The sequence below is a fragment of the Myotis daubentonii genome, chromosome 9 (genome assembly GCF_963259705.1).
Source record: "Myotis daubentonii chromosome 9, mMyoDau2.1, whole genome shotgun sequence".
In the NCBI taxonomy this organism is placed as follows: domain Eukaryota; kingdom Metazoa; phylum Chordata; class Mammalia; order Chiroptera; family Vespertilionidae; genus Myotis; species Myotis daubentonii.
This window is the reverse complement of record NC_081848.1, coordinates 40,341,833-40,369,695: the sequence shown is the minus strand read 5'-3', so window position 1 is coordinate 40,369,695 and position 27,863 is coordinate 40,341,833. Positions and strand designations below refer to the sequence as shown.

Genomic DNA, 27,863 nt, shown 5'->3' with positions numbered 1-27,863 from the left:
GTAAGCGGTGAGGGAATGAGACAAACGCTCGAAAGTGGATCGGCAGGAGATTTACTCCTGCGCAGAGGAGCGCAGTTGCCGTGATTTTCCTTTGGGGCTTTATTTCCTGATGCGGGTCTGCCCTGCCCCTCATTCTGACTCTGACTCTGACTTGATTGGTCAGGGCTCAGAGCTAGGATTCACATTGTTGCACGATTGGCTAATTCAGACGAAGGGGCGGGGTGAGGCGGAGCCTAAGGTGGCAGCCCCCTGAGAACCTGAAGGTCATATCGAAATGGCGGAGCCTACGATGGTGGCGAGCTCCTTTCTTGGACAGAAAAGATCCCTGGTTCACTCTCACACTTGAAAGTTTATTATTCCCTCCTGTGCTACTGTGTAGCCTTTGCATCATTCTGTTGTTGAACTTTTAATGGAACAATAGAATTACTTAAATAGAGGTTTGAAGCCAACAGATTTGTGTTACTTTGAGGCATTGTTTATATTTCTTTTCTTAATAATTGTGTCTTAATTGCTTAATGAATAGATAAATGAATTACCATAGGAAGCCGTACTAATGAGATTAAGACTATATGCTCCTTTTAATGACTATAATAAATAAGAAGAGAAATTTAAAAATACCATTATCACCCCTGTCCTGCTAATTGGAATGTCTTTTTGATTCACTTAAGCTGGCAATTTAATATATTTATGAGGTCTTTGGTTTTTTACAAACAAAATGATCCCAACCCAATTGAAATAACTGGAAACAAGTTAGAGTCTTTCTCAGGCATGTTTTCATTTCCATCAACAGAATCCAACGTGGCGGAGTCTCGATTTTGGATTAATGCCCGACCGCCTTGATACCTCTGTGTCCTGTTTCGTGGTGAAGATATGGGGGGGGAAGGAGGCCGCCTACCAGCTGCTGATTGAGTGGAAAGTCTGCCTGGACGGGCTGAAGTACTTGGGGCAGCAGGTAACTGAGGCTGCAGTTCCAAGTGGTTCTCTTCTCTGCATTCACCTCTTTAGCTTCATGTTGATTCTTCTGATTCCACATTTAAAGATTGTTTACTTAATTAGAGAAATTTGAACCTTGACTTCAACCTTTAATTGAAGAAATTTGTGGAGAAGGACCCTAATCTGCTAATTTAAGGATTAAAAAACAACAACTACTGGCTGCCGCCCTCTGCCCAGGCCCCGACTAGGGAGCAAACCCGCAGCCTTTGGAGGATGAGATGATGCTCCATCCAACTGAGCTGGCAGCCAGGGCAAGGATTCCTTTCCTCCCCTCCCCTCCCCTCCCCTCCCCTCCCCTCCCCTCCCCTCCCCTCCCCTCCCCTCCCCTCCCCCCTCCCCCCTCCCCCCTCCCCCTCCCCTCCCCCCTCCCCCCTCCCCCCGCCCCCCTCCCCCTCCCCCTCTTTTCTTCTCTTTTTTTCCTTTTCTTTCTTCTTCCTTCCTCCCCTCCCCTCCCCTTCCTTCCTTCCTCTTTCTTTCGAGTATGCTTTCTCATAGCACAAGGCTTCTTCTGTCTTATTGGATGTTCTCCCCCTAGAATCTGAAAATTAAGTTGAAAATAAGGAACATACAATTAAACACCTTCTTTTATGACCATAGAGCTGGGAATAAGAAGAGCTACTTACTGTTTATTGGGGGCAGGGACGACAAATGCCTGGCTTACAATCTGCTCCCCGTTCCTGGGAATGATGGGCATAGGTGCTCATCTCGCCAGGCCCAGGCGTCGCTCCATAATTCCTTCTAACACGGTAACACGGTGCTCCTAGGTGCAACCAGCAACACGTTAGAACTGCATAGGAAGTGAAACCTGTTTGCCACACCAGACATAGGTTATTACAATTAATGTTGATGGCAACTTGTGAAGGTCGATATTATTGCCCCGATTTCCCAGATGGGAGAATTGGTCCTCAGGGAGTTTAAGAAACTGCTCGAGATCACACAGCTCCCTGAGCTAAGGTTTAAACCCAGACCTGGCCAACTTAAAACCCATTCTCTCTGTGCCGTAGCACACTTACATGCATGTCGTCATGGTAGTCACCCACTTCGCCTTGGGGTGAATGCCATTTCTATTTTGTGATACCTATGGGACTACTGTAACCCTAAAACATTAGTCATATCTACAAATATCCCTGATGTTTCTTTTTTAAAAATATATTTTTTATTGATTTCAGAGAGGAAGGGAGAGGGAAAGAAAAATAGAAACATCAATGATGAGAGAGAGTCACTCATTGGCTGCCTTCTGCACGCCCCCCACTGGGCACCGAGCCCGAAACCCAGGCCTGTGCCCTGCCGACGGGAACTGAGCAATGACCTCCTGGTTTATAGGTGGACGCTCAACCACTGAGGCTCACCGGCTGGGCATCCTGATGTTTCTTAATATTTTATTTACCATATACTCTGTGGTGTGTGTTTCTTTTAAAGAAACAGTTTAATTCTACATATTCAGGTTAGAGAAATGTCTGTCCTCGTTTGACTTACCATGCTTTATTTATTTTGTGTCCTTCCGTAGTGATTAGAACAGTGCATGTGATAGATGTTTCCTTACCTGCTGCACATTCTAACCGGCTGCAAATCCTTAATCTTCTTTACTTTTGTATTTTACCCCTTTGTTTTAGGGCTGGTCTTAATCAGAAATGGTAAGATAATGACTTTAGGTTGGGCCTCTCTGCTCTCTTTCAGGACCAGAAAGCTTCCTATGATAATTGTTGCATTTATGCTGGCCTGCCAGGCCCTGCACTGGAGCACACGCCCTGCCTGTCTCCCCACAGCTGTCTAGTTGGCTCACTGTGGTTACGACTGATGCTAAGCACTTGTTTATTTTTCTTCTGAAAGTATCTTCATTTTGTGGAGGACGGTGTTTCCCCCTTTTTTTTTTGTTTTGTTATTCCTCACCCCAGGCTATTTTTCCATTGATTTTTAGAGAGAATGGTAGGAAGAGGGAGAGACAGAGAGAAACATCGATGTGAGAGGAACACATTAATTAGTTGCTTCCTGCACAAGCCTGACCAGGGCCTGGGCCGGGTACATGCCCTTGACTGGAATCAAACCCGGGACTCTTAGGTCCGCGAGCCAACGCTCTATCCATTGAGCCATACTGGCTAGGGTGAGGATGATGCTTCTTAACATTAGAGTTGCAGGGCTATAGGTCATAGAGTTGGAATTTGTGTAGAATTGTTATTTATTTCACAAGTGTTTGACAGAATTCTTTAGTGAAGTCATCTGGGTGGTAAGATTTCTTTTTAAAAATTTATTTATTGATTGATTTTAGAAAGAGAGAGGGAGGGAGAGATAGATAGATAGAGAAATATTGGGATTGATTTGTTGTTCCACTTATTTATGTTTTCATTGGTTGATTCTTGTGTTGTATGTGCGTAGGCTATAGTGATTCTTTCTTCTTTTATTCTTGCTGTTGGTAATTTCTGTCTTCTCTTAGGATCATTCTGACTAGAGATTTACCAATTTTATTATTTTTTCCAAAAAACTGTATTTTGTCTCATTGAATATCTTTATTGTTATTATTTTCAGTTCCACTGATTTCTGCATTTATCAAGTAATTAAATCTATTTTCATGTTTCACAATTGGATACTTTATGCTATTATGAGCAGTTTTTATCTTAATTCTTAAATTCTAAAGTTTTAACCTTCCTACCTTTCAGGTGAAGGTTAATTTGTGGTGGCATTAACTAAAACTCAAATCAGTTGCATTTGAAGGAGAATGGTATGCAAACAATAATTAAGCAGACATTTAAAGACTATAGGGATTAGGTATTATTTTTAAACACTCTTTGAAAATATTCATCTTTTATTTTTTCCTAGGGCTTTATGTTTTAAGGTGCTCTTATAGACTAACTGGATTGTGTTTTCTTTGAGATAAGAGAATACATGCTATCAGCTTCTGAATCCCTGTGCTTTAAGAATAGTCTCTCCATAACAACCTCAAGAAGTGTTTGTGGAAAATACATGTGAATGATGGTGCCCGGGATCTCATGTGATGGTTTGTGAGGCTTTTGACTAAAGCGGGAAGCCTTGGTAGATTACCTGGTCCAATGATAGTGATGTGTTTTCTACCGGCTTATTAGATAGAGCCAGCCTGTTTTTCAGCACTGAAGTATCCTGTTGTAACTGTCATTCTCCAGTCATATTAAAACTTGATTGAAATGAGAGGAACTAATAGTATGTTTTCCTCCTCTCTTAGATTCACGCCCGCAACCAAAATGAAATAATATTTGGGCTGAATGATGGCTACTATGGTGCTCCATTTGAACATAAGGTAAGAGCTTTTCCAAGTGCTAGTTTTGTTTAGTGTGGGTATGCCTTGGCTTATAAGGAAAAACGCGGTGTAAACAGAATCATGTTGTAAGTATTGTAAATTTGTTGTTTAGTGTGGCTTAGGGGGAATCTCTTTAAAATGAAACCTTATTTTATAACCACCCCAATTAATCTTTTCTAAATCTAGATTATCTTCATTTTCCTCTAAGGAAATGGAACTGCTTTTTCTTATTCTATATAGTTCTTTGGGGATTAGCAAAGAATAGTGAATTTTGATTAAATGCAATAACAATTTTATTAAATGTTTCAGATATTGTTTAGAACTTTCAATACATTTAAGAAACTATGAGTCAAGTTATATTATAGCCAATGCTATCTCTATTTCTAAAGACAATTAGAGAAAGGAGAGGGAAGATAATCTATATTTATTAAGTACCTACTATCTTTCCCTTACATGGAAACCCTTTCTCTGGAGACCCTGCCTAATACATCTTTGATCTTTGTCTTGCTCCTGCCCTTTGAAATATGTTTTTATTGATTTCAGAGAGGAAGGGAGAGGGAGGGAGAGAGAGAGAGAGAAACATCAATGATGAGAGAATCATTGATTGGCTGCCTCCTGCACACCCCACACTGGGCATCGAGCCTGCAACCCGGGCACATGTCCTGACTGGGAATCGAACCATTACCTCTTGATGCTTAGGTTGATGCTCAACCACTGAGCCACCCTGGCCAGGCTGTATGCCAATTATTAAACTAGGCACTGAAAGGGAAAAGCAACAGTCTTTCCCTCCTGTTGTGGAGAAAAACTCGGTTCTTTGCTACTGTGTTTCTCTTCGCTCTGTATCTCCTTTAGTATTCCCACTTCACTTTTGACACTTCTGGTCACCCATTGTGTGGAGGTTTTTTTCCTAAACCAACAACTTATTCTCTGTGACACCAGCTGGATGTCCTGCAATTGAACTCAATTCTCACACCACCTACCACAGGGTAAGGGCTCAGTGCCACAAGACTGCCCTTGCCTACCCCCACTTCAGATGTCAGTTACAATACCAGGTTGTCAACTGTGCTTCTGACCAACCAGCTATAGATCCAAGATTCCAATGACCCCTCCTTGGGTTCGATTAATTTGCTGGAGTGGCTACATAGAAACACATTTGTTACTTTATTAAAGGGTTTCATAAAGGAAACAGAGCAGCAGCCAGATGGAAGAGATGCATAGGGGGAGGTCTGAGAGGCCCTGAGCGCAGAGCTTCTGTCCCTGTGGAGCTGGGGCACGTCGCCATCCCAGTGTGTATGTGTTGGCCAACTTGAACTCTGTACTTTTGGGGCGTTAAGGAGGCTTCATCACGTAGGCATGATGGATCATTAACTCCATTTTCAACCCTTCTTCTTTCTCAAGAGAATGGAGCGGGGGGCAGGGCTGAAAACTCCAAGCTTCTAAGCGTGGCTTGGTCCTTCAGGTGACCAGCCCTCATCCAGGAGCCACTCATTATTGCCTCATTAGAACAAAAGATACTCCTCTCACCCAGGAGATTTACAAGGCTATCAGGAGCCCTGTATTGGGAGCCAAATATTAGAACAAAAGATGCTTTTTAGGCACTTATCACTTAGGGCAGTGGTCGGCAAACCACCGCTCTCGAGCCACATGTGGCTGTTTGGCCCCTTGAGTGTTTCTCTTCCACAAAATACCACGTGCGGGCGCGCACGTACAGGGAACGTTGTGGAGTGAAAGAAGATGTAGTGTCGAGGATTGAGAAAGGTATGTTGAGATGGTTTGGACATACAGAGAGGATGAACGAAAGGAGATAGACGAAACAAGTATACAAGATGAGTGTGGATGGGAGAGTTGGAAGGGGTCGACCTCAGTGAACGTACCTCAATCAGATTGAGGACATTTTTAGTAAAGGCCAGCTTAGGAGTACCCTAATTAAGTTAATAACAATGTACCTACCTATATAGTTTAAGTTTAAAAAATTTGGCTCAAAAGAAATTTCAATCGTTGTACTGTTGATATTTGGCTCTGTTGACTAATGAGTTTGCCGACTACTGACTTAGGGGAATTACAAGGGTTTCAGGAGCTCTGTGCCAATAACTGGGGTCAGAGACCAATATATATACTAGTATATATTATTATCTGATGGGTACTGTGGGCTACAAAAGTATTAGACACATATTCACATTCTTTTAGTTAAGGAGATTAAATTGCATGTTTTAGTTGAGATAAAACTGCATGTATTCCAGAGAGCACTAATTTACAGATAGGTTTAGTTTGAAAAATTATTTTGATATCAATTATTTGTGTCTTACAGATAATGCAGGTGAATCACAGCAGAACCTTAAATCAGTTTAAAAGACCTTAGGAATAGGTGCTCTTTCAAATGTTTGGGGACTATAAGAGGAACATTGCTGTAACTTGAAGTTGGGGTGGATGGTGGTTGATAAATAGTTAGGTGGCCAGTTGAGATGTTTTGTAGATGGATTTAACTGCTAGGCTGGCAACTGGTGGGATAGGGTGGAATGAGAGGCTATTGGGCCAGCTTTTTATCCAATAAGCTGGACCTTTCAGATCCAAGTTCAGGAGTTGTGGCTTTAATACAGACATGTAAGGTTATCTTTGCCTGAATTTCCTTTTGACAAAGACTTCCTTTTAGGCGGATGCTGACAACTACCTGGGTGAATGCACACTCCTAGTGATTAAGGATATGGGTTTTGCAGTCAGATTGAATTGTTTAATTTCAGGCACTACTGCTGCTTACCTATGACAGTGATCTTGGACAAATTGAGCTATGTCTGTGTTTGTGTCCTCATCTACAAATGGAGATAATTTCTATCTCATCATAAGCTGTTTTTGAGGATTAAAGATGATAGTGTATATATTATAAGCCTGGCACATGAATGGAGTTCAGTAATAAATGGGAATTGCTGTTCACTAGGCACTAAACCTTTTGATAAGAGGGAGGGGCTACATTTATAATGCTTATCATTCTGTCAACATTGTGTCCTTTTCAGTGCCTGGCCTGCAGTGGGTGCTCAATAAAAAATTGTTAATGGATACAGGTGAAGGCTTGATGTATTTAAGACTACCATAAAAGTAATTTTTTTAAAAATACATTTTTATTGATTTTTTTACAGAGAGGAAGGGAGAGGGATAGAGAGTTAGAAACATCGATGAGAGAGAAACATCGATCAGCTGCCTCCTGCACACACCCTACTGGGGATGTGACCGCAACCGAGGTATATGTCCTTGACCGGAATCGAACCTGGGACCCTTGAGTCCGCAGGCTGATGCTCTATCCACTGGGCCAAACCGGTCAGGGCCATAAAAATAATTTTGAGATTAAAAATCTTGAGGGGATGCTATCTCTCTCTCTCAGCCTACTTTACATCCAGCCCAAACTTTTGGAGTTTTATTGTTATGTAACTTGTACTGTCATAATAACTAAATATTGGGTTATTGACAAAGTACAAAAAGCATTAGATTGGTAAGAATTCTTTCCTCAGACTAAAATATATAACAGCAATGTCTTCAGCATCCAGTAGATGGCAGTGCTTTCTCATTTTAATAAAGGAGTAGAATCCAAGTTAAAAGGATCAAATCTTTTTGGAATGAAGTTTAGGAGATTGAAATGGCAATTTGGTGATTAATTTCACAAATACAGCCATATCACTTGATGATCTCAAGTGAATAGTCAAGCTGAGATGGAAGATTTAGGGACAGCAGCAAGTTTCATAGTCTGAGAGCCTGGACAAAGGAAAAGTCCGTTATTTAAAATTTTCCAAGTTGTGATACCTTTGAAAAGTAGGAAACCTGAATCCCAGTTTTGTTCTGGTACTGAATGTGTTCCTTGAGCAAATCATTTAACCTCTCTTAGCTTTAGGTTTCTCATCTCAAAAGTAAGAATATCTAATTATCTATTAAATGCTGGGGGAATACCAGAGTTATCCAGTTCAACACCTTTATTTCATGGATGCAGAAACTGAGGCTCAGGAAGTCTCATGAGCTCTTGAGCCTGACATGGCAAATATGTTTTATGCTATAGAATATAGCTTGGACAAAACTATAGTAATATCATATATATGTAATATATAATAGTATAAAATCACTACATACTTTCAAAGCTCTTAACTTTAAGAATTTGCCTATAAATTATTTCACCCATCCTAAAAATAGCCTGTGAGGAAGGTCAAGCCTCTATTAGCAGTTTTAGTGGTATCAGTAGCAGGCATCGAATAGGTATAGTATAAGTATTTGGAGAATAAATGAATGGCCAAGATATCAGGACCATTTAATGGCAGAGCCAGGATCAGAACACCTCTCTCTATTTCTAGAAATGCATTTTCTTCATTATACGTGCCACTTGTGTAAAAGTGACGGATAGATGATTTTTATCATTCGATTTCTTTTTTAGGTTTCTTCCATCTTTTAACTTGATTAACTGTGATTGTGATTACTTGAGATATCTTCTTTAACTTATAGAAACTTAGTTATTAGTATTTTCGTTTTCAGGATAAAGATGCTGAAACCTAGAAAAGTTAAGAGATTTCCATTTAGTTAACTTTATGGGACTGCGAAATTTAAAAAATGGCTATTTCCTCTTGCTAATCAAATTAATGGATGCTAACTTGTTTCCAAAGCACATTCCACGCGGTACACAAGCATCCAGAAGGAGGGATTAAGTGTCACAAGCAGCCTATGTTTTAACAACAGAGAAAGAGCTATGGCATAATTCAGGGGTGGGCAAACTTTTTGACTCAAGGGCCACAAACTGGACCGGAGGGCCGGAACAAAAGCATGGATGGAGTGTTTGTGTGAACTAATATAAATTCAAAGTAAATATCAACACTAATAAAAGAGAAAAATGGTAATTGGCGTACGAGCTACCCTTTTCATTGGCTAATCAGGGCTATATGCAAATTAACTGCCAACTAAGATTGGCAGTTAACTGCCAACAAGATGGCGGTTAATTTGCATATGTAGGCACAATGCAGGGAGGCGAAAGGGAAAGCAGGAAGAAGCCCCCTGCCACTGACAGTGATCGGAAACCCAGGGGGGAGCTAAGAGCTGGGGGGCAGGGCAAAGGCGGCCCTGGGGCCGCCTTTGCCCTGCCCCCCAGCCATGATCGGAGAATCAGGCGCCTTTTCCACCCTGGCCAGTGATAGCAGGAAGTAGGGGTGGAGCCAGTGATGGGAGCTGGGCATGGTCGGAGCTGGCAGTCCCAGGAGCTAGGGGTCCCTTGCCTGGGCCTAAAGCGAAGCCCACGATCGTGGGGCCACTGCAGCTGTGGGTCCCCGCTGCCCGGGCCGGACGCCTCAGCCAGAGGCGTCAGGCCTGGGTAAGGGGCCGATCCTGTGATTGGAGGGTGATGGGGGTCAACGCCTGAGGGCTCCCAGTATGTGAGAGGGGGCAGGCTGGGCTGAGGGACACTCCCCCCACACACACACCCAGTGCACGAATTTCGTGCACCGGGCCCCTAGTCATTACATAAAAGGGTACGGTCTTTTTTTTTTTTTTTTTAGTTTTATTCATTTCAAACGGGCCGGATCCGGCCCGCGGGCCGTAGTTTGCCCACGGCTGGTATAATTTCTGTACAGGTCTCAAGCAAAAGTTGGAAAATCATAAAAATAGCTCATTCCTACACATATCCTATTCAGTTTTCTTTGTAGCCACCCTCTCCCCTATTACAAAATGCAAGGAACAAAGACTAGACAAATCCTCAGGGGCAGTTTCCTTTTTTTAAAAATTTTTTATATTTTATTGATTTTTTACAGAGAGGAAGGGAGAGGGATAGGGAGTTAGAAACATCGATCAGCTGCCTCCTGCACACCTCCTACTGGGGATGTGCCTGCAACCAAGGTACATGCCCTTGACTGGAATCGAACCTGGGACCTTTCAGTCCACAGGCCGACGCTCTACCCACTGAGCCAAACCAGTTAGGCCTCGGGGCAGTTTCTAATAGCTGACTGCTTTGTTATAAAACATCTAGGTAGTTATGAGCTCAGTTTACATCCAGGGTAAAACTTTGTTTCTGAATGTTCTGAGCTGATGTGATAGCCTAGTTACAGTATTACACCAGGTAGGTATAGAGCTTTTGGAATCGACTATTGCTAGTTTTCATTTGCTGAGTGCCTACTTTATATCAGATACTATACAAGCTACTTCACTTGTTTTTATTTAATCTATGTGACAACTCTACAAGGTATTATATCATCGTTTTATAGGTAAAGTACCCTAGAAGAGAACATTAAATTACTGACCCAAGATTACATAGCTAGTAAGATCCGACTTATTCAAAGGCCTCTTCTCTCAACCACTATGCTCCACGGCATCTCTACATTTCTTCCTGGTTCAGATAGCATGTCACAGTACCAAGTCTCTACCTTTATATTTAACCGGAGATATCCACTCTGTGCATTATGAGAATAAAATGAGAGAGTACACGGGAACGTGCTTTGAGTGATAGAAATTGTACAGGCTTTGGGTATTTATTATTGTAGAGTGGGCATGCAATGCCCATGAGGCCATCAACTCTCTGAAGTCCACATAAGTTCCAGGTATTAGTCACTATATTTGGCTTCCCTCTGAGTCTTTTTTTCCTCCCCTTTTCTCTTGGATCAAATTAACTTCTGACAGATGTTTGGAAAATCATCTTATCCTGTAATTCATATTTATAAATCCCGCTGCTGCAGTGTGGTCCCCATTCTCTTTCTTCATTGAAGCCAGAGAATAATCTGGGAAAATGCCATGTTTCCTGTTATGAATTTGGAGGCTCTTGTCTTCTTAGCACAATTTTTGAGCTTTTCAGAATTTTAATACTGGAAGATTCAAAGACAAGCATGGTTCTTCATATAGACATTTTAGATTCTTGAAAAGTAAATAGAAACAGCTTGACTCGTCCTCACTAGGGAATTCAGAGAGTTTAAATTTTTATTTAGTTTACAATTTTGAAAACTAGTTTTTATTATTCTTGCTTAGATTTGTGGTGAGGGCATTCTTGACCATTTCCCCCCCTCTGCTAGTTTCAGTTTAAACTGTTCTACAAAGCTGGGAATCCCTTTCTTTCATTAAAAAATCTTTCCACTAATGCTAGTTAACATGATGTCACTATTGCCTTTTCTTCCCCTCTCACTTGTCTCTTCTCTCACAGTTGTAGTCATTTGTGTATACATCTTTCTTCCTATTAGGGCATTAGCTCATGTAGAACTGAGGTTCTGTCTCATTTTTATAATCCTAGGATTTAGTTAGTAAATATACTTTACTTAGTAAATATTTTTCCATGGGTTGCTGAAATCTACTAGAATCACATGGTTGCTATCTCTATTCTAGAATACTAGAGGCCCGGTGCACAAAAATTTGTGCACTCGGGGGTGGGGGGGTGGGAGGGAACCTTCAGCCTGGCCTGTGCCCTCTTGCAATCTGAGACCCCTCAGGCTCCCCGGGGTATTGGGCCTAAGCTGGCAGTCAGACATCCCTCTGCCAGCCCGGGAGCCCTCGGGGGATGTCCACTTGCCAGCGGGGAGCAGGCCTAAGCTGCAGTTGGACTTCCTTAGCACTGCTGAGGAGGTGGGAGAGGCTACCGCTACCACCACTGTACTGGCAGCCTGGCTTGTGGCTGAGCAGAGCTCCCCCTGTGGGAGCTCCTGCATTGAGCATCTGCCCCCTGGTGGTCAGTGTGTGTTATAGTGACCAGTCATTCCCAGTGGTTCTTCTGTTAGGGTCAATTTGCATATTACCCTTTTATTATATAGGATACTTTTCACTTAAGGTATGGCTACTTTAGCAGGGTCACTTTTAGTCCTCATGCCAGAGAGTGGCATTGATGACAGTCAGTCCACTTCAGACTTGTAGTGTGTGACTACGAATGTGATTCTTTTTTGAGGGTTGTTTGAAACACTGAACTATGAACAAGAATGTATCCCTGTTGATTTTAACTAAACTAAACTAAAATAAATAATAAAAATAAATAAAGAGCTCTGGCTGGTGTAGCTCAGTTGGTTGGGCATTGTCCAGTGCACCAAAAGGTTGCCAGTTCAATTCCAAGTCAGGGCACATGCCTGGGTTGTGAGTTTGATCCCTGGTAGGGGGTGTGCAGAAGGCCATGTTTCTCTTTCCCTCTCCCTTCTTTTCTCTCTCAAAACCAATTAAAATTATTTAAAAAATAAATAAAAAGAATTGATTTTAGTTTCAGGATCTGTATACCTTTGCTTAATAACATTATTCTTATTCTCACTGCTTCTTACTGCTTTGAGGGAGAGGAAAACATTCTCTGTTGTCTCAAACCTTAGACCAAATCTAGGGGAATACACATTTTTAGCTCCAGTTCAGTGTCTAAGAAGACATCTTGCCTCCCTCCTTAATAGCTCACCATCTGGGCTTCATCAGAGTTCAGAGGCAGGGGGGTGTCCAAGGCTAGAAGGTGCTTGACAGAGGTACTTGCACAATTTTTCTCAGTTTTAACTTGGCTGACACTTAAAAGTGTATTAGTGTCCAAATAAACATATACACATAGGAACACAGGCTGTCTGTTGATTCATCAGGTAGCTATTTTAGGAGTAGTTGTATAAATAAATACTATATATTTTTTTAAGTACATGCATTGCATCTGAAAATGTGTTTAAGTAGTAGAACGAGCCATTGTTGTTGTTTTTTTCTTGCCCATTATAATTTCTAATTCTATTTAAGTAAGTGGAAGGACTATTTGCAAAGTTTACTTACGGTTTTAAGAATAAAATAGAACACTGACAGATAGGCCTGCGAGGGAAAGCTTTCGGTGGAGCCCTTAAATTACTGTCCTTAGGCTTCTACTTGGGCCTTTTGTCTTCACATTAACATACTAGAGACCCGGTGCACGAAATTCATGCACTGGGGTGGGGTGTCTCTCAGTCCAGCCTGCACCCACTCAAGTATGGGAGCCCTCGGGGGATGTCTGACTGCCGGCAGTCGGACATCCCTCTCACAATCCAGGACTGCTGGCTCCCAACCGCTCACCTGCCTGCCTGATTGCCCCTAACTGCTCCCCTGTCAGCCCGATCGCCCCCAACTGCCCTCCCCTGCTGGCCCGGTCACCCCCAACTGCCCTCCCCTGCCGGCCCGGTCGCCCGCAACTGCCCTCCCCTGCCGGGCTGATTGCCCCCAACTGCCCTCCCCTGCTGGGCTGATCTCCCCCAACTGCCCTCCCCTGCTGGCCTGGTCGCCCTTAACTGCCCTTCCTTGCTAGGCTAATTGCCCACAACTGCCCTCCCCTGCCGGCCATCTTGTGGCAGACATCTTGTGACAACATGGGGGTGACCATCTTGTGACCACGTGAGCATGGCCATCTTGTGCAAGGGTGTGATGGTCAATTTGCATATCACCTCTTTATTATATAGGATTCTTTCTGGATGATTCAGACTCCTCCCAAATCTACGTCTCCAGTCTATATTTCCATACATCCAGACTTGTGTCAGATTGCTTGCATGTTTCAGACTCACAACACTCTATAGGTCCCAAACTGAGCTCAGTTCCCCTCCCCCTTTCAAAATAACCCTCCTCTGTGTGTTCCTTAGTTCAGTGAATGGTACTGCTATCCATCCATTTTCTCAAGTGAGAACAGGGAGTCATGTTGGACCCCATCCCCTTTTTAAAAATCACTTATTTGAATCACTACTGATGGTGCCTACTAAATATCTTCTTTCCTGGTTCTTTATAGCCAGATTTATTATGCTAACAATGCTGGTCATGTCCCTTCTTCATGCAGATCATTTCAGAGTAATTAATGAATGGCTTATAAGGTCTTGCTGTGATCTGGTTCCTGATTTCTAAGTACTCCACCATATCACTTGCTTATGCTAAAATTTACCCGTCTCAGTTTTAGCTTAGATCCCATTTCCACAGAATGTTTTTCTGTAAATGCCCCCTAAATCCAGTTTGGATCCTCCTCTTATTCCCCATAGCACCTTGCATTTCATTTTCCTTATGATTGACCCTTATTCTGTTATATTCTGACTAGAGGCCCGGTGCACAAAAATCTGTGCACTCAGGGGGGAGGAGGGGCTCTCAGCCCAGCCTGTGCCCTCTCGCAGTCTGGGACCCCTCGGGAGATAATGACCTGCTGGCTTAGGCCTGCTCCCGGGTGGCAGAGGGCAGGCCCAATCCCTAGGTGCAGCCCCTGGTTGGGCTCAGAGCAGGGCCGATTGGGGAGTTGGGGCACCTTCCCCTGTCATGCACAGAGCAGGGCAGATTGGGAGGTTGCGATGCCACCCTCAGTCACGCTCAGGGTAGGGCCGATTGGGGGGTTGGGGCACTGCCCCCTGTCACACACAAGGCAGGGTCGATGGGGAGGTTGCGGCGCCACCCCCTGTCATGCACAGAGCAGGGCCCATCAGGGGGGTTGGTGCTCCGTACCCTGTCATGCACAGAGCAGGGCCAATCAGGGGGTTGGGGCGCTGCCCCCTGTCACGCACAGAGCAGGGCCCATCAGGGGGGTTGGGGCTCTGTACCCTGTCATGCACAGAGCAGGGTCAATCAAGGGGTTGGGGAGCTCCCCCCTGTCATGCACAGAGCAGGGCCGATCAGGGGGTTGAGGAGCTCCCCCCTGTCACTCACAGAGTAGGGCCGATAAGGGAGTTGGGGCACCGCCCCCTGTCACACACAGAGCAGGGCCCGTGGGGGGGGGGGCGGGGGGGTTGGGGCGCTGCACCCTGTCACACACAGAGCAGGGCTGATCAGGGGGTTGAGGCGCCACACCCTGTCACACACAGAGCCGCAGGGCGATCAGGGGGTTGGGGAGCTCCCCCCTATCAGGCACAGAGCAGGGCTGATCAGGGGGTTGGGGCACCTTCCCCTGTCGAGAACAGAGCAGGGCGGATAGGGAGGTTGTGGCCCCGCCCTCTGTCACACACAGAGCCGCAGGGTGATCAGGGGGTTTGGGCGCTGCCCCCTGTCACGCTGATCCCGGTGCTGGGAGGCCTCGCGGCTCCACTGATCCCGGTGCTGGGAGGCATATTATCCTTTTACTATATAGGATAGAGGCCTGGTGCATGGGTGGGGCTGGCTGGTTTGCCCTGAAGGGTGTCCTGGATCAGGGTGCAGGTCCCCACTGGGGTGCCTGGCCAGCCTGGATGAGGGGATGATGGCTGTTTGCAGCTGGTCACATACCCTTTAGGGTGGGGGTCCCCACTGGGGTGCCTGGCCAGTCTGGGTGAGGGGCTGAGGGCTGTTTTCAGGCTGGGGGTGACTGAAGCTCCCAACCGCTCCTTTTTTTCTTTTTTCTTTTTTTTTAATCTGGGCCAGCTTTAGCCTGGCTCCAGCTCTGAGACCTCTGCTGCTGAAAGAAGGTATCTGGTTTGTTTAGGTTCTATAATCAAAACTCTGTATCAACTCCAGCTCTGAGATCCCAGCTCGCTGAAAGCTGGTTTCTGGGGTTTTTTTTAGCTTCTATATTTGTAACTATGTTTCAAACTGTAGGCTCAGAGGCTGGCAAGGCAGGCGGGGAACATTGCAGTCCTCTGTCACTGAAGCAAGCAAGCCTCATGTGCAGTTTAAGCTGCCTGGCTGCCGGCCGCCATCTTGGCTGGCAGTTAATTTGCATATCACCCTGATTAGCCAATGGGAAGGGTAGCGGTCGTACGCCAATTACCATGTTTCCCTTTTATTAGATAGGATTGCCCATTTGCTCATCTCTTTTTCTTATTACAATGTAAACTGTGTAAGGGGAGGGACAGTGTCTCTCTTCATTGCTAATTTGTCCCTAGTGCTTGGTACTGTGCCTGGTATAGAGTAATTATTTAATAGCTATTTGATGAATGAGTGGATGAAGCTTCTGTAGCAGCAGATCATTAAAAATTCTATTGGGATATACTGCTTGCTCATCATCAGTTATGTAGCTTGTTACTCAAAATTCAAGTTCTCTTTTTTAAAGTAGTTTTGACTCTTTCTGCATAGATACCTGTCATTTGTAAGTTATTATAGTTTAAGTGGAACTCTTTATTTTTCTCTCCAGATTTGCTTTCCCTTCCAATTTTCCACATCTTTATAACTATTTTCTCATTTATCCAGGCCTCAAATCTTGTAGTTAGGTTTGATTGATTTCTTTTATCCACTCAATTCAGTCATTAGACTCTTTTGAGTCCTTCTTTGAAATAACTTACATCCATGGCTACTTTTTCATCTCCATTGCCATAATCCAAGCTCAGACCAGCATCCCTAGAGGGCTGATTACTGCATTAGTTTCCTGGCGGGCCTAATGACTATAGTCTCTATGTGTCCACTCTGTCTTATTCACCGCTGCCTAACCAGTCTTCCTAAACCTCACTCGCATTTTGGTTGTATAGAGCAACTTTTCATCTGCTAGATGCGTACAAATCTTTGACCCAATTTCCATCTCTCCATTAGCCTAAGTTCAGCCAGTATTGTTTAGGTTCTATCTCTGCTTTTATCTTTACTTCCTCTCTCTCTCTCTCTTTTCATAGTTTGAGTTCTCATTACCTCTAGTAAGTGGATTTTTAGTAAAGCCTCCTAAGTGGTATTTGGACGTTCTGCCTCCTCCAGTTTATTTTATTTGTCATTGCCAGAGTAACCGTCCTTAAATGTAGGTCTGATTATTAGCTGACACTGTCGGAAACCTTTCATGAGCCCTTTTTGACCAGCGTTGTGTTGGCTTTTTACTTTTTAGCATGACACACATGGCTCTCTGTGCCCTCATGCTCTCAACTTAATCATTCAGCCATATCTCCCACTGTTTTTCTCTTCAGGATTCCCAGTCATTTTCATACCACAAAGTTGAACAAATTGGACCACTATTTAATGCTCGAATGTAGCTTGTATTTCCCATTGCCATGCTTTGGCCAAATGTATTCGGTCTGTATGGGACTTCCCTTCACTGCCATTCAGCTTTTTAATACTTCTTTTTTTAAGTTATTTTTTTATTTTTTATTGTTTTATGGCTTAAAATATTACAAAGAGTATTACATATGTCTCCTTTTTTTTTTTTTTTAAATCTATCTCAGATACTGCCACTGGTTGTGATCTTTGATGTTCCTGCTTCTACTTGATGGGATCTTTACCATATCAGAACTCCTGTAGCTTTTCTTTTAACCTTTCTTTTGGCATCTTTACATTTTTTCCTTTACTTGCAAATTTAACTGGGTTGTATACTTTTATAAGGATGGTAGCAATTGCCTGACACCTTCTATGTATTAGGTGTTTAGTAAACACTGAAATGAATAAGTGTATGTATAATACTATTTGCTTTATAATCAGTTATCCTGTCACCTGGATTTCTTCAGTACAATTTTTATAGTTTTAATAAAGTTAAGGACAGTCTTAGGACTGCTGTAGCAGCTAAAATGTACGTAACACATTTAAAAGGTGACTCATTCAGTGATCTAATACAGGGGTAAGGAAACTACAGTCCACATGTTTTTGTGTGTCCAGCAGGCTAAGAATGGTTTTTCCATTTGTAATGAATTTGAAGGAGAAAACAAAGAATATATGAGAGATGATATGTGGTTGGCAAAGCCTAAAATATTTACTATCTGGCCACTGACTGGGAAAGTTTGTTGACTGCTGATCTAGAAACATACCTGATCATCTGCCTAGACTTGCTCCTGCTCATGGGATATGTGAAAATATCTGCTTCCTTGAACAGTTTAGTAGATACTCATCCAGACCTTCTTTGAAAGCAAATGGGTAGGCCTGGCTTCAGAAGAATTTTGAGTGACATGTAAATCTCTGGGCTCTTTGGCACTTAGCAGTATCTCACACAGATAACCAGATACAAACGAGCCATTTCTTTCCATTATACCCCTTCATCAGAGGTCTGTCGGGATTGCACATCTGGTGAAGTTAGATGTCATTCAGAACAAGGCTCTTAGCGTATTTCAAGAATGATAATTGCTAAGTGGTGGCTGAAGCAGAAGGGTTTAATAATGTCCTTAAGTTGCCTTAAATGTACATGGACCCAGAATTTTAGAACTGGAAAAGGTCTTAGAGATCAAGTGTAGCATGGTCATTAAGAACATGGGCTGTGGAGCCAGACGGCACGGCTCTTCTACTTAATCCTCTCTGTGGCTCAGTTTCCTCACCTTTAAAGTGGGGATAATAATAGTATCTGTTTCACAGGGTTGTGACTATTAAATATGTTAACCTTTAGCATATTAACATTTATTAAAATTAACACGGGAAACAGCACTGCCTGGCATACTGTAAATGCTCACAAATGTTTTCCTTGTGTCTGTTGCTTTCATTGTTTAATGATTGTTTTTAGTAGCAGTAATCTCATCTCATTTTATTATTAAAGAAACTGAGGCCTGGAGGAGTTAAATGTTTTTCTTCACGTTCATGACAGGCAGAGTGGATTAAAAACCTTCCATTTGAATGCTCTTTCCCTGCTGTAATGCATTGCTTTTAGTTGTGTGTTAGTAGTGTGGATGAGTTTTTAATAGGAAAAAATGTTTGGCAGCTTTTTGCATAAAATAAGAAAGGATAAATGGAATGTCATTAATCATTTCTCCCAAGAATCTTCAGTCTACTTCTAGTGGCTTTTATTATTTTGGATTTTATAGCTAATTTATAGACTATCTTTGTTATTTTTTTAATTGTTTTATTGCTTAAAGTGTTACAAAGAGTATTACATATGTCTCCTTTTTTTCCCCCCCTGCCCTTGACAATCCCCTGGCCTCCCCTACCCTCCAGTGTCTTATGTCTATTGGTTATGCTTATATGCATGCATACAAGTCTCTTATTTTTGTTCTCTTTTTAATCTGCCCTCATGATATGTAGATTACTTCTTAGCCACCTCTTATTTTTTGAGAGAAAATTCACATAACATAAAATTAACCATTTTAAAGTGTACAATTTAGTTGCATTGGTATTTTCATAATGTGGTGTAGCCACCACCTCTATCAAGTTGCATAACATTTTCATCACCCCAAAAGAAATCCCATATCCATTAAACATTCACTCTACATTTTGCCCTCCCCATCCCCCCGGCAAACACCAGTCTACTTCTGTCTCTGTGGATTTATGTATTCTGAATATTTCATATAAATGGAATCATGCAATATATAACCTTCTGTGTTTGGGTGCTTTAACTTAGCAGAATGTTTTTGAGGTGCATCCACATGTAACATGTGTCAATACTTCTTTCTTTTTATGGCTGAGTAATATCCCATTGTATGAATATGCCATATTTTGTTTATCCATATCTGTTGATGAATGTTTAGCTATTTCTATCTTTTGGCTATTGTGAATAGGGCAGCTATGAACATTTGTGTACAAATACTTGTTTAAGTACCTGTTTTCAATTCTTTTGGACATATACCTGGACTGGCATTCCTGAGTCATATTGTAATTCTGTTTACCTTTTTGAGGAATTGCCAAACTTTTTTTCCTCAGAGGCTGACCATTTTACATCTCCAGCAGTAGTGTATGAAGATTCTAATTTCTCTACATCCTTGCCAACAGTTACTTTCTGTCCCCCCCCCCCCCAATCTTAAAATTCTATCATCTATCTATCTATCTATCTATCTATCTATCTATCCATCCATCCTAGCGGGTATAAAGTATCTCATTGTAGGTTTTTTAAAAAATATGTTATTTTATAGATATTTTTAGAGAAAGAAGAAAAGAGAGAGAGAGAAACATTGATGAGAGAGAAACATCTATCAGCTGCCTCCTGCACTCCACCTACTGGGGATTGAGCCCACAACCCAGGCATGTACCCTGATTGGGAATCGAACCTATGACCACTTGGTGCTTGGGATGATGCTCAACCAACTGAGCTACACAGGCTAGGGCTCTCATTGTAATTTTGAGTTGCATTTCCCCAATGACATTGAACATCTTTTCATGTGCTTGTTTGCTATTTGTGTAACTTTTTTTGGAGAAATGTCTTTAAGTACTTTGCCTATTTTTAATTGGATTTTGTAGCTAATTTATAGGACTCTTTCTTATTTTTGTTCTCTTTCTCATCATGTTTGTCTTGTTATTGTTGAGTTGTCAGAGTTCCTTATGACTTCTGCGTATTACACCTTTATCAAATATATGATTTGCAAATATTTTCTCCCATTTTAGTTTGTTTTTGCACTTCCTTTATAGTGTTCTTTACACAAAAAGTTTAAAATTTTGATGTAGTTTAATTTATTATTTCCTTGGATGGTCATACTTTTGGTGTTATATATCTAAGAATTCATGGGCAAATCCCAGGTTATATAAATGTACCTCTGTGTTTTCTTCTAATAATTTTATGTTTTTAGCTCTTACAATTAGACTTTGATAAATTTTGGGGGTAATTTTTGTACATGGTATTAAGGATGGACCCAACTTCATTCTTTTGCATGTGGCTACTCAGTTGTTTCAGCATCATTTGTTGTAAACACTGTTCTTTCCCCATTGAATAGTCTTGGAACCTTTGTTGAAAATCAATTGAATATAGGTGTATGAATTAACTTAATGGGTTCTCAGTTCTATTCCACTTATCTATATATCTCAGCTTATGCCAGTACTACACTTGTGATTACTGTTACTTTATAGTAAGTTTTGAAATTGGTAAGCATGAGTCCTCCAATTGGTGTATATTACATTGATTGATTTTCATTTCTTGAACCACTCTTATATACCTTGAATAAAGCCCACTTATTCCTGGCATATAATCCTTTTAAGAAATTATTTTTAATTGTGGCAAAATATACAGAATGTTATATTTATCACCTTAACCATTTTAAGTGTACAGTTTAGTAGTATTAAGTAAGTTCGCATTGTTGTGCAATCATTGCCACCATCCATCTCCAGAACTCTTTTCATCTTGTAAAACTGAAACTCTCTACTCATTAAGCACTAAGTCTCCATCTTCCCCTTTCCCAAGTGTCCTGGCACTCACCCTACTGTTTCTATGAATTTTACTACACTAGGTACCTTATGTAAGTGGAATCATACAGTATCTTCTTTTGTCACTGGCTTCTTTTATGTAACACTAGGGGCCCAGTGCATGAATTCATGTACCTTGAAAGGAACTGTGTGGGCTGTGAGGCTGCAGTGGGCACAGGGGCGCCCCCGCCCAGTCCCTCCCGCTGTGGCCCCTGGTTCCCTGCCTGCCAACAGCCCCATTCCCGCCATTACCAGTCCCATGGGCTGACGCCACCGGCCCTGCTTGCACCCGCTGACAGTGTAGAGCAATTGGGGCCAGTGTCAGCAGCAGGTTGGAGCAGGGCCAGTGCCGTCAGTGGGTGTGAGTGGCAGCTGCTGCCCCGATCGCCCCTCAGGAGCTGGGGGAGGTGGAGAAGCCCTTAGGGGCGATCCGGGCAGCAGCCGCTGCTCGCACCCACTGATGGCGCCAAGCGATCAGGACTGATGCTGGGTGCCGGCAGCAGGTGTAAGCGGCGACTTCAGCGCCAGCTGCGGGTGTGAGCGGGGCCGGTGCCGGCAGCAGGTGCAAGCACCGGGCAGGACCACAGTTCGCAGGAGCAATGAATTTTTAGTAACTACCAGAGGTTTGCCCTGGAGACAGTGACTGGTGCCCCAACTTGGTCTGGCACCCCGCTCACCTGCTCCACCATCCTGCTGTGGCCGACACCCACCATGTTCCATGTTCTGTGCGCGCCCCTGGTGGTCAGCGCACGTCCGGTTGTTTGGTTGTTCCACCATTGGGTCTATTGGTATATTAGCCTTTTATTACATAAGACTAGAGGCCCGGTGCACAAAAATTTGTGCACTCGGTGGGGAGGGGGGCCCCTCAGCCCTGCCTGTGCCCTCTCGCAGTCTGGGACCCCTCAGGAGATAACGACCTGCTGGCTTAGGCCTGCTCCCGGGTGGCAGAGGGCAGGCCCAATCCCTAGGTGCAGCCCCTGGTCGGGCTCAGAGCAGGGCTGATTGGGGAGTTGGGGCGCCGACCCCTGTCATGCACAGAGCAGGGCGATCAGGAGGTTGTGATGCCACCCTCAGTCACGCTCAGGGTAGGGCTGATTGGGGGTTGGGGCACCGTCCCGTCACACTCAAGGCAGGGTCGATGGGGAGGTTGCGGCACCACCCCCTGTCACGCACAGAGCAGGGCCAATCAGGGGGTTGGGGCACTGCCCCCTGTCACTCACAGAGCAGGACCCATCAGGGGGGTTGGGGCTCTGTACCCTGTCATGCACAGAGCAGGGCCAATCAGGGGGTTGGGGCGCTGCCCCCTGTCACGCACAGAGCAGGGCCCATCAGGGGGTTGGGGCGCCGCCCTCTATCACCCACAGAGCAGGGCTGATCAGGGGGTTGGGGCGCCGCCACTCTCACACTCAGGGCAGGGCCGATGGGGAGGTTATGGCTCTACCCCATCACACACAGAGCAGGGCCCTTGGGGGGAGGGGGGTTTGGGGCGCCGCACCCTGCCACACACAGAGCCGCAGGGCGATCAGGGGATTGGGGAGCTCCCCCCTATCAGGCACAGAGCAGGGCTGATCAGGGTGTTGGGGCACCTTCCCCTGTCACGAACAGAGCAGGGCGGATAGGGAGGTTGTGGCCCCGCCCCCTGTCACACACAGAGCCGCAGGACGATCAGGGGGTTTGGGCGCTGCCCCCTGTCACGCTGATCCCGGTGCCGGGAGGCCTCGCGGCTCCACTGATTCCGGTGCTGGGAGGCATATTATCCTTTTACTATATAGGGTAGAGGCCTGGTGCACGGGTGGGTGCCGGCTGGTTTGCCCTGAAGGGTGTCCTGGATCAGGGTGGGGGTCCCAACTGGGGTGCCTGGCCAGCCTGGGTGAGGGGATGATGGCTGTTTGCAGCTGGTCACACACCCTTTAGGGTGGGGGTCCCCACTGGGGTGCCTGGCCAGTCTGGGTGAGGGGCTGAGGGCTGTTTTCAGGCTGGGGGTGACTGAAGCTCCCAACCGCTCCTTTTTTTCTTTTTTTCTTTTTTATTCTGGGCCAGCTTTAGCTTTGAGGCATGGCTCCAGCTCTTAGGCCTCCGCTGCTGAAAGTAGGTTTCTGGCCTTTGCCTACAGTGTTGCGATCATGCTGGCTGAAGCCCGGCGGACTAAAGCAGGTTTCTGGGGTTTTGTTTAGCTTCTATATTTGTTACATAGTTGCTTAGTGTTGCAGCTCAGAGGCCTGCAGCGGCAGGCAGGCGGGGAACGTTGGAGTCCTCCGTCACTGAAGCAAGCAAGCCTTATGTTAGTTTCAAGCTGCCTGGCTGCTGGCCGCCATCTTGGCTGGCAGTTAATTTGCATATTGCCCTGATTAGCCAATGGGAAGGGTAGTGGTCGTACGCCAATTACCATGTTTCTCTTTTATTAGATAGGATAATATCCATATTATAGCACACATCAGAATTTCGTTCCTTTATAAGGCGAAATAATATTCCATCGTATGAATATATGCTACACATTTTGTTTGTTGATTCATCTGTTGATGGACCTTGGGCTTCTTCTACCACTTGACTGTTGTGAATAATGCTATTATTGAACATGGATGTAAAAAATCTCTCTTTGAGTCTTGTAATTCTTCTGGATATATGTCCAGAAGTAGAATTGCTGGACCAAATGGCATACACCTTTTTTAATATTCTACTGGATTAATTTTGCTAATATTTTGTTGAAGATTTTTACATTTGTATACATAAGGGATATTGGTCTATAATTTTCTTGTGATATTATCTGGCTTTGTTATCAGAGTTATACTTGTCTCATAAGTGAGTTAAGAAATATTTCTTCCTCTTCCATTTTTGGATAGACTTTGAGAAGGATTAGTGTTATTATTTTAAAAAAATGATTGGTAGAATTCACCAGTCAATTCATGTGATTCTGGGCTTTTCTTTCCTGGGATTTTTATGATTACTGATTCAACCTTTTTACTTGTATTCTGACTTTGTTAAATTAACATTTGTTAAGTGGAGCATAGGGGGCCAGATGGTGAGCTATGATTTAACCACAGATCATATGAGAAACTGAAATAGAGAAGTTTATTACTCACAGGTTCGAGGAATTACAGAACATGCCTCAGAGAGCCACCTCGGGGCAGGAGACAGAGGCAGCACCTTGGTACATGCCTTTATTAGAGTCCATGGGTGGAGTGCTTTGGGCTTCCTGGGCTAGGGATGAGCTGGTCAGTTTAAACCAAAGGAACAGAGTTTTGGTAGTCTCCATGTTTGTTTGTTGTTTTATTTAATTTTCTTTTCTTTATTGATTAAGGTATTCCATATGTGTCCTTATCCCCTCATTGCCTATCCACCCCCCACTCATGCCCTCACCTCCATTGGGTTTTTATCTAGTGGGTGCATACGGCATACAGGTGCCGGTAGCAGGGGGGACTGCTTGATCACAAGTCAGATCAGGAACTTACATTTGCTTCTGACTCTGTGAGCTGCCATTCAGGTGTGCGCTTCCCTGAGGGGCTAGTGTCAGTTTAAGGTCCTTGCGGGCTGCTTGCTCAAGTAAAATGGATGCCAAGCAGCAATACCGTGGAGTAGCTTAGCTAAACTTTTTGATGATTTGTAGGTCTTTTCAGATTTTCTGTTTTTTCTTGAGTCATTTTTGTGTTTTGAGTTGTTTCCATTTATCTAGGTTATCTGATTTGTTGGCATGCAATTGTTCATAGTGTTCTTCTGGAATACTTTTTATTTCTGTAAGGTTGGTGATAATGTTCTCATTTTCACTCTGATTTTAGTGATTTGAGTCTTCTCTCTTTTTTTCTTGCTCAGTCTAGCTTAAGGTTTGTCAGTTCTGTTGATCTTTTCAAAGAACTAACTTAGTTTTGTTGATTTTTTTTCTTTGTTGTTTTTGTATTTTCTATTCCATGGATCTCTGCTCTAATTTTTATTATTTTCTTCTTTCTTGTTTTGGGTTTAGTTTATTCTTTTTCTAGTTTCTTAAGGTAGAAGAGTATTGATTTGAGCTCTATTTTTTTTTTTTTTTTTTTTTTTTTTTTTTTTTTTTTTTTTTTTTTAGATGTAGATGTTTGCAGCTATAAATTACACTCAGAGCCATACCGGCCAGGCTCCATTCTTTAATTTTCAATCTATTTGTGTTTTTGGTTCTAAAGTGCATCCCTTGTAGATAGCCTATAATGGGTTGCTTACAAATATATTTTCTGCCATCCTCTGCCTTTCAATCCACTTATACTTAATGTACTTACAGATATGGAAGTTCTGCCATTTTTCTATTTGCTTTCTTATATCATTTTTGTTTCTTATTTCCTTCATTACTACCTTTTTTGGTGTTATCTACTTTCTCATGTAACAGTTTGATTCTTTTCTCATTTATTTTACTATGTATCTTTTAGTTATTTTCTTAGTGGTTACCCTGGGGATTACAATTAACATATTAATTTACAACAATCTAATTCAAATTAATATCAGTTTGGTTTTACTATTATATAAAAACTTTTCTTATATATTGCCATAGACCAATTCCAGCATATCATAATTTTAAGAGAGCTCTGTTCCCCTTTGTGTTACTATTGTCACAAGTAACATCTTATTTATTATTTTTATTATATTTTTATTGATCTCAGGAAGGGAGAGGGAGGGAGAGAGAGAAACATCAATGATGAGAGAGAATCATTGATTGGCTGCTTCCTGCACACCCTCTCCTGGGGATTGAACCCGCAACCCAGGCATGTGCCCTTGACCAAAATAGAACCTGGGACACTTTTGTCCGCAGGCTGATGTTCTAGCCCAGCAGTTCTCAACCTGTGGGTCGCAATCCTTTTGGGGGTCGAACGACCCTTTCACAGGGGTCGCCAAAGACCATCGGAAAACACATATATAATTACATATTGTTTTTGTGATTAATCACTATGCTTTAATTATGTTCAGTTTGTAACAATGAAAATACATCCTGCATATCAGATATTTACATTACGATCCATAACAGTAACAAAATTACAGTTATGAAGTAGCAACGAAAATAATTTTATGGTTGGGGGTCACCACAACATGAAGAACTGTATTAAAGGATCATGGCATTAGGAAGGTTGAGAACCACTGTTCTAGCCACTGAGCCAAACTGACTAGGGCACAAATTACATCTTTATAATTGTGTGATCATCAAGATAGTTCTGTAATTATTGTTTCATATGTTATCTAATTGATTGAGTTTTAAATGCTAAACCAATTTTACATTTTTAGAATAAATTAAGTCAATGATGTGTGTTATTATTTTATTCTTATAATATATTGCTAGTTTATTTTTATTTTTTAAAAATATATTTTATTGATTTTTTACAGAGAGGAAGGGAGAGAGATAGTTAGGAACATCGATGAGAGAGAAACATTGATCAGCTGCCTCCTGCACACCTCCTACCAGGGATGTGCCCACAACCAAGGTACATGCCCTTGACCAGAATCGAACCTGGGACCTTTCAGTCTGCAGGCCAACACTCTATCCATTGAGCCAAACAGGTTAGGGCTTGCTAGTTTAATTTGTTAATATTTTGCCAAGGATTTTTGTGTCTGTGTTCATGAGGGATATTGGTCTGTAATTGTGTGTGTGTGTTTGTGTGTGTGTGTGTGTGTGTGTGTGTGTGTGAGAGAGAGAGAGAGAGAGAGAGAGAGAGAGAGAGAGAGAGTCTTTGTCAAGTTTTAGCATCAGTAATGCTAGTCTTATGAGTTGAAAATTGTTCCCTTTTCCTCTATTTTATGAATGAGTTTGTGTTAATTAATGTTATTTCTTAATGCTTGGTAGAACTCATCAGTGAAACCATATGGACCTAAACATTTTTGTGGGAAGCTTTTTTAAAAAAGCTTAAAAAAAGATATAGGGTTACTCAGTTACTGTTTCATGATCAATTTTGACATTTTGTATTTTTCCAAGTAGTTTGTCTAATTCATCTAAGTTGTCAAATTCAGTAGCATAAAGTTGTTCATAATATTCTAATAACCTTTTTTTGAGGTAGCATGGGATAGTAGTATTTTAATGTCCGTAGCAACATAACTTTAAAAATGTTTATAATAGTATTATAACAAACATTTATATAGTGCTTATTACATATATTTTACTTTTCAAATATTAACTTTTTAAATTCCCACAACCATTTGTGAAGTAGGTAATATTATCACTCCATAGTACAGAAGAAGGAAGCCAAGGTTAAACTGAGAACACGCAGATACCTTGCTCAAGACTACAGAGCTGGTGTATTAAGGGCTTACATTGTAATCAGGTGGTCTGGGTCCAGAGCCCTTTTTTCTTAACTACTATTTACTTTATCTGCCTTAAAGGATAAATACCTGTTCTGTAATTCTTATGGATTGTGCCATGTTTTCTCTAGAAACCATCCTTGCTCCCACCATCTTTGTATCACTAAGTGGAAATGTTTGTTTCTGGTATTCGTAATTGGAACTTGGAATGCCTTTTCCCCCATAAAAACATTACATGCAATGACTAGGTATACTTGAAATATTATTGTTAATATTCTTCTTCAGTCACATATGTAAAAAAGACTTCTGGGGCTTCTCTGCGAAATTCACTGCAAAATGTGAAACATTGTTTCTGTGGAAAAATATTAGAGGAAATTTATTTTGAGTTCACTGGCTTAAAATGTTAAATTTTAGTTATATGGAAGTTGTAATTTTTGAATCTCTTAACAATTTGAATTTACTGAAGTGTTTATAAATCATAATGTTAAAAAAGACAAACATGATTAATTGTGCACAT

At 42.5% G+C, this 27,863-nt stretch overlaps 1 protein-coding gene across 5 annotated transcripts in view; it reads left to right on the top strand.

Annotated features, from left to right (window-relative positions):
• UVRAG (UV radiation resistance associated) overlaps nt 1-27,863 on the top strand; it is a 291,490-nt gene that overhangs the window by 46,405 nt on the left and 217,222 nt on the right. For all 5 annotated transcript variants that reach the window (XM_059708402.1, XM_059708401.1, XM_059708404.1 and 2 more), the window contains 2 exons: nt 791-952; nt 4,187-4,261. In XM_059708402.1, coding sequence (XP_059564385.1) covers nt 791-952; nt 4,187-4,261 — 237 coding nt within the window. The remainder of the gene's footprint in view (nt 1-790; nt 953-4,186; nt 4,262-27,863) is intronic.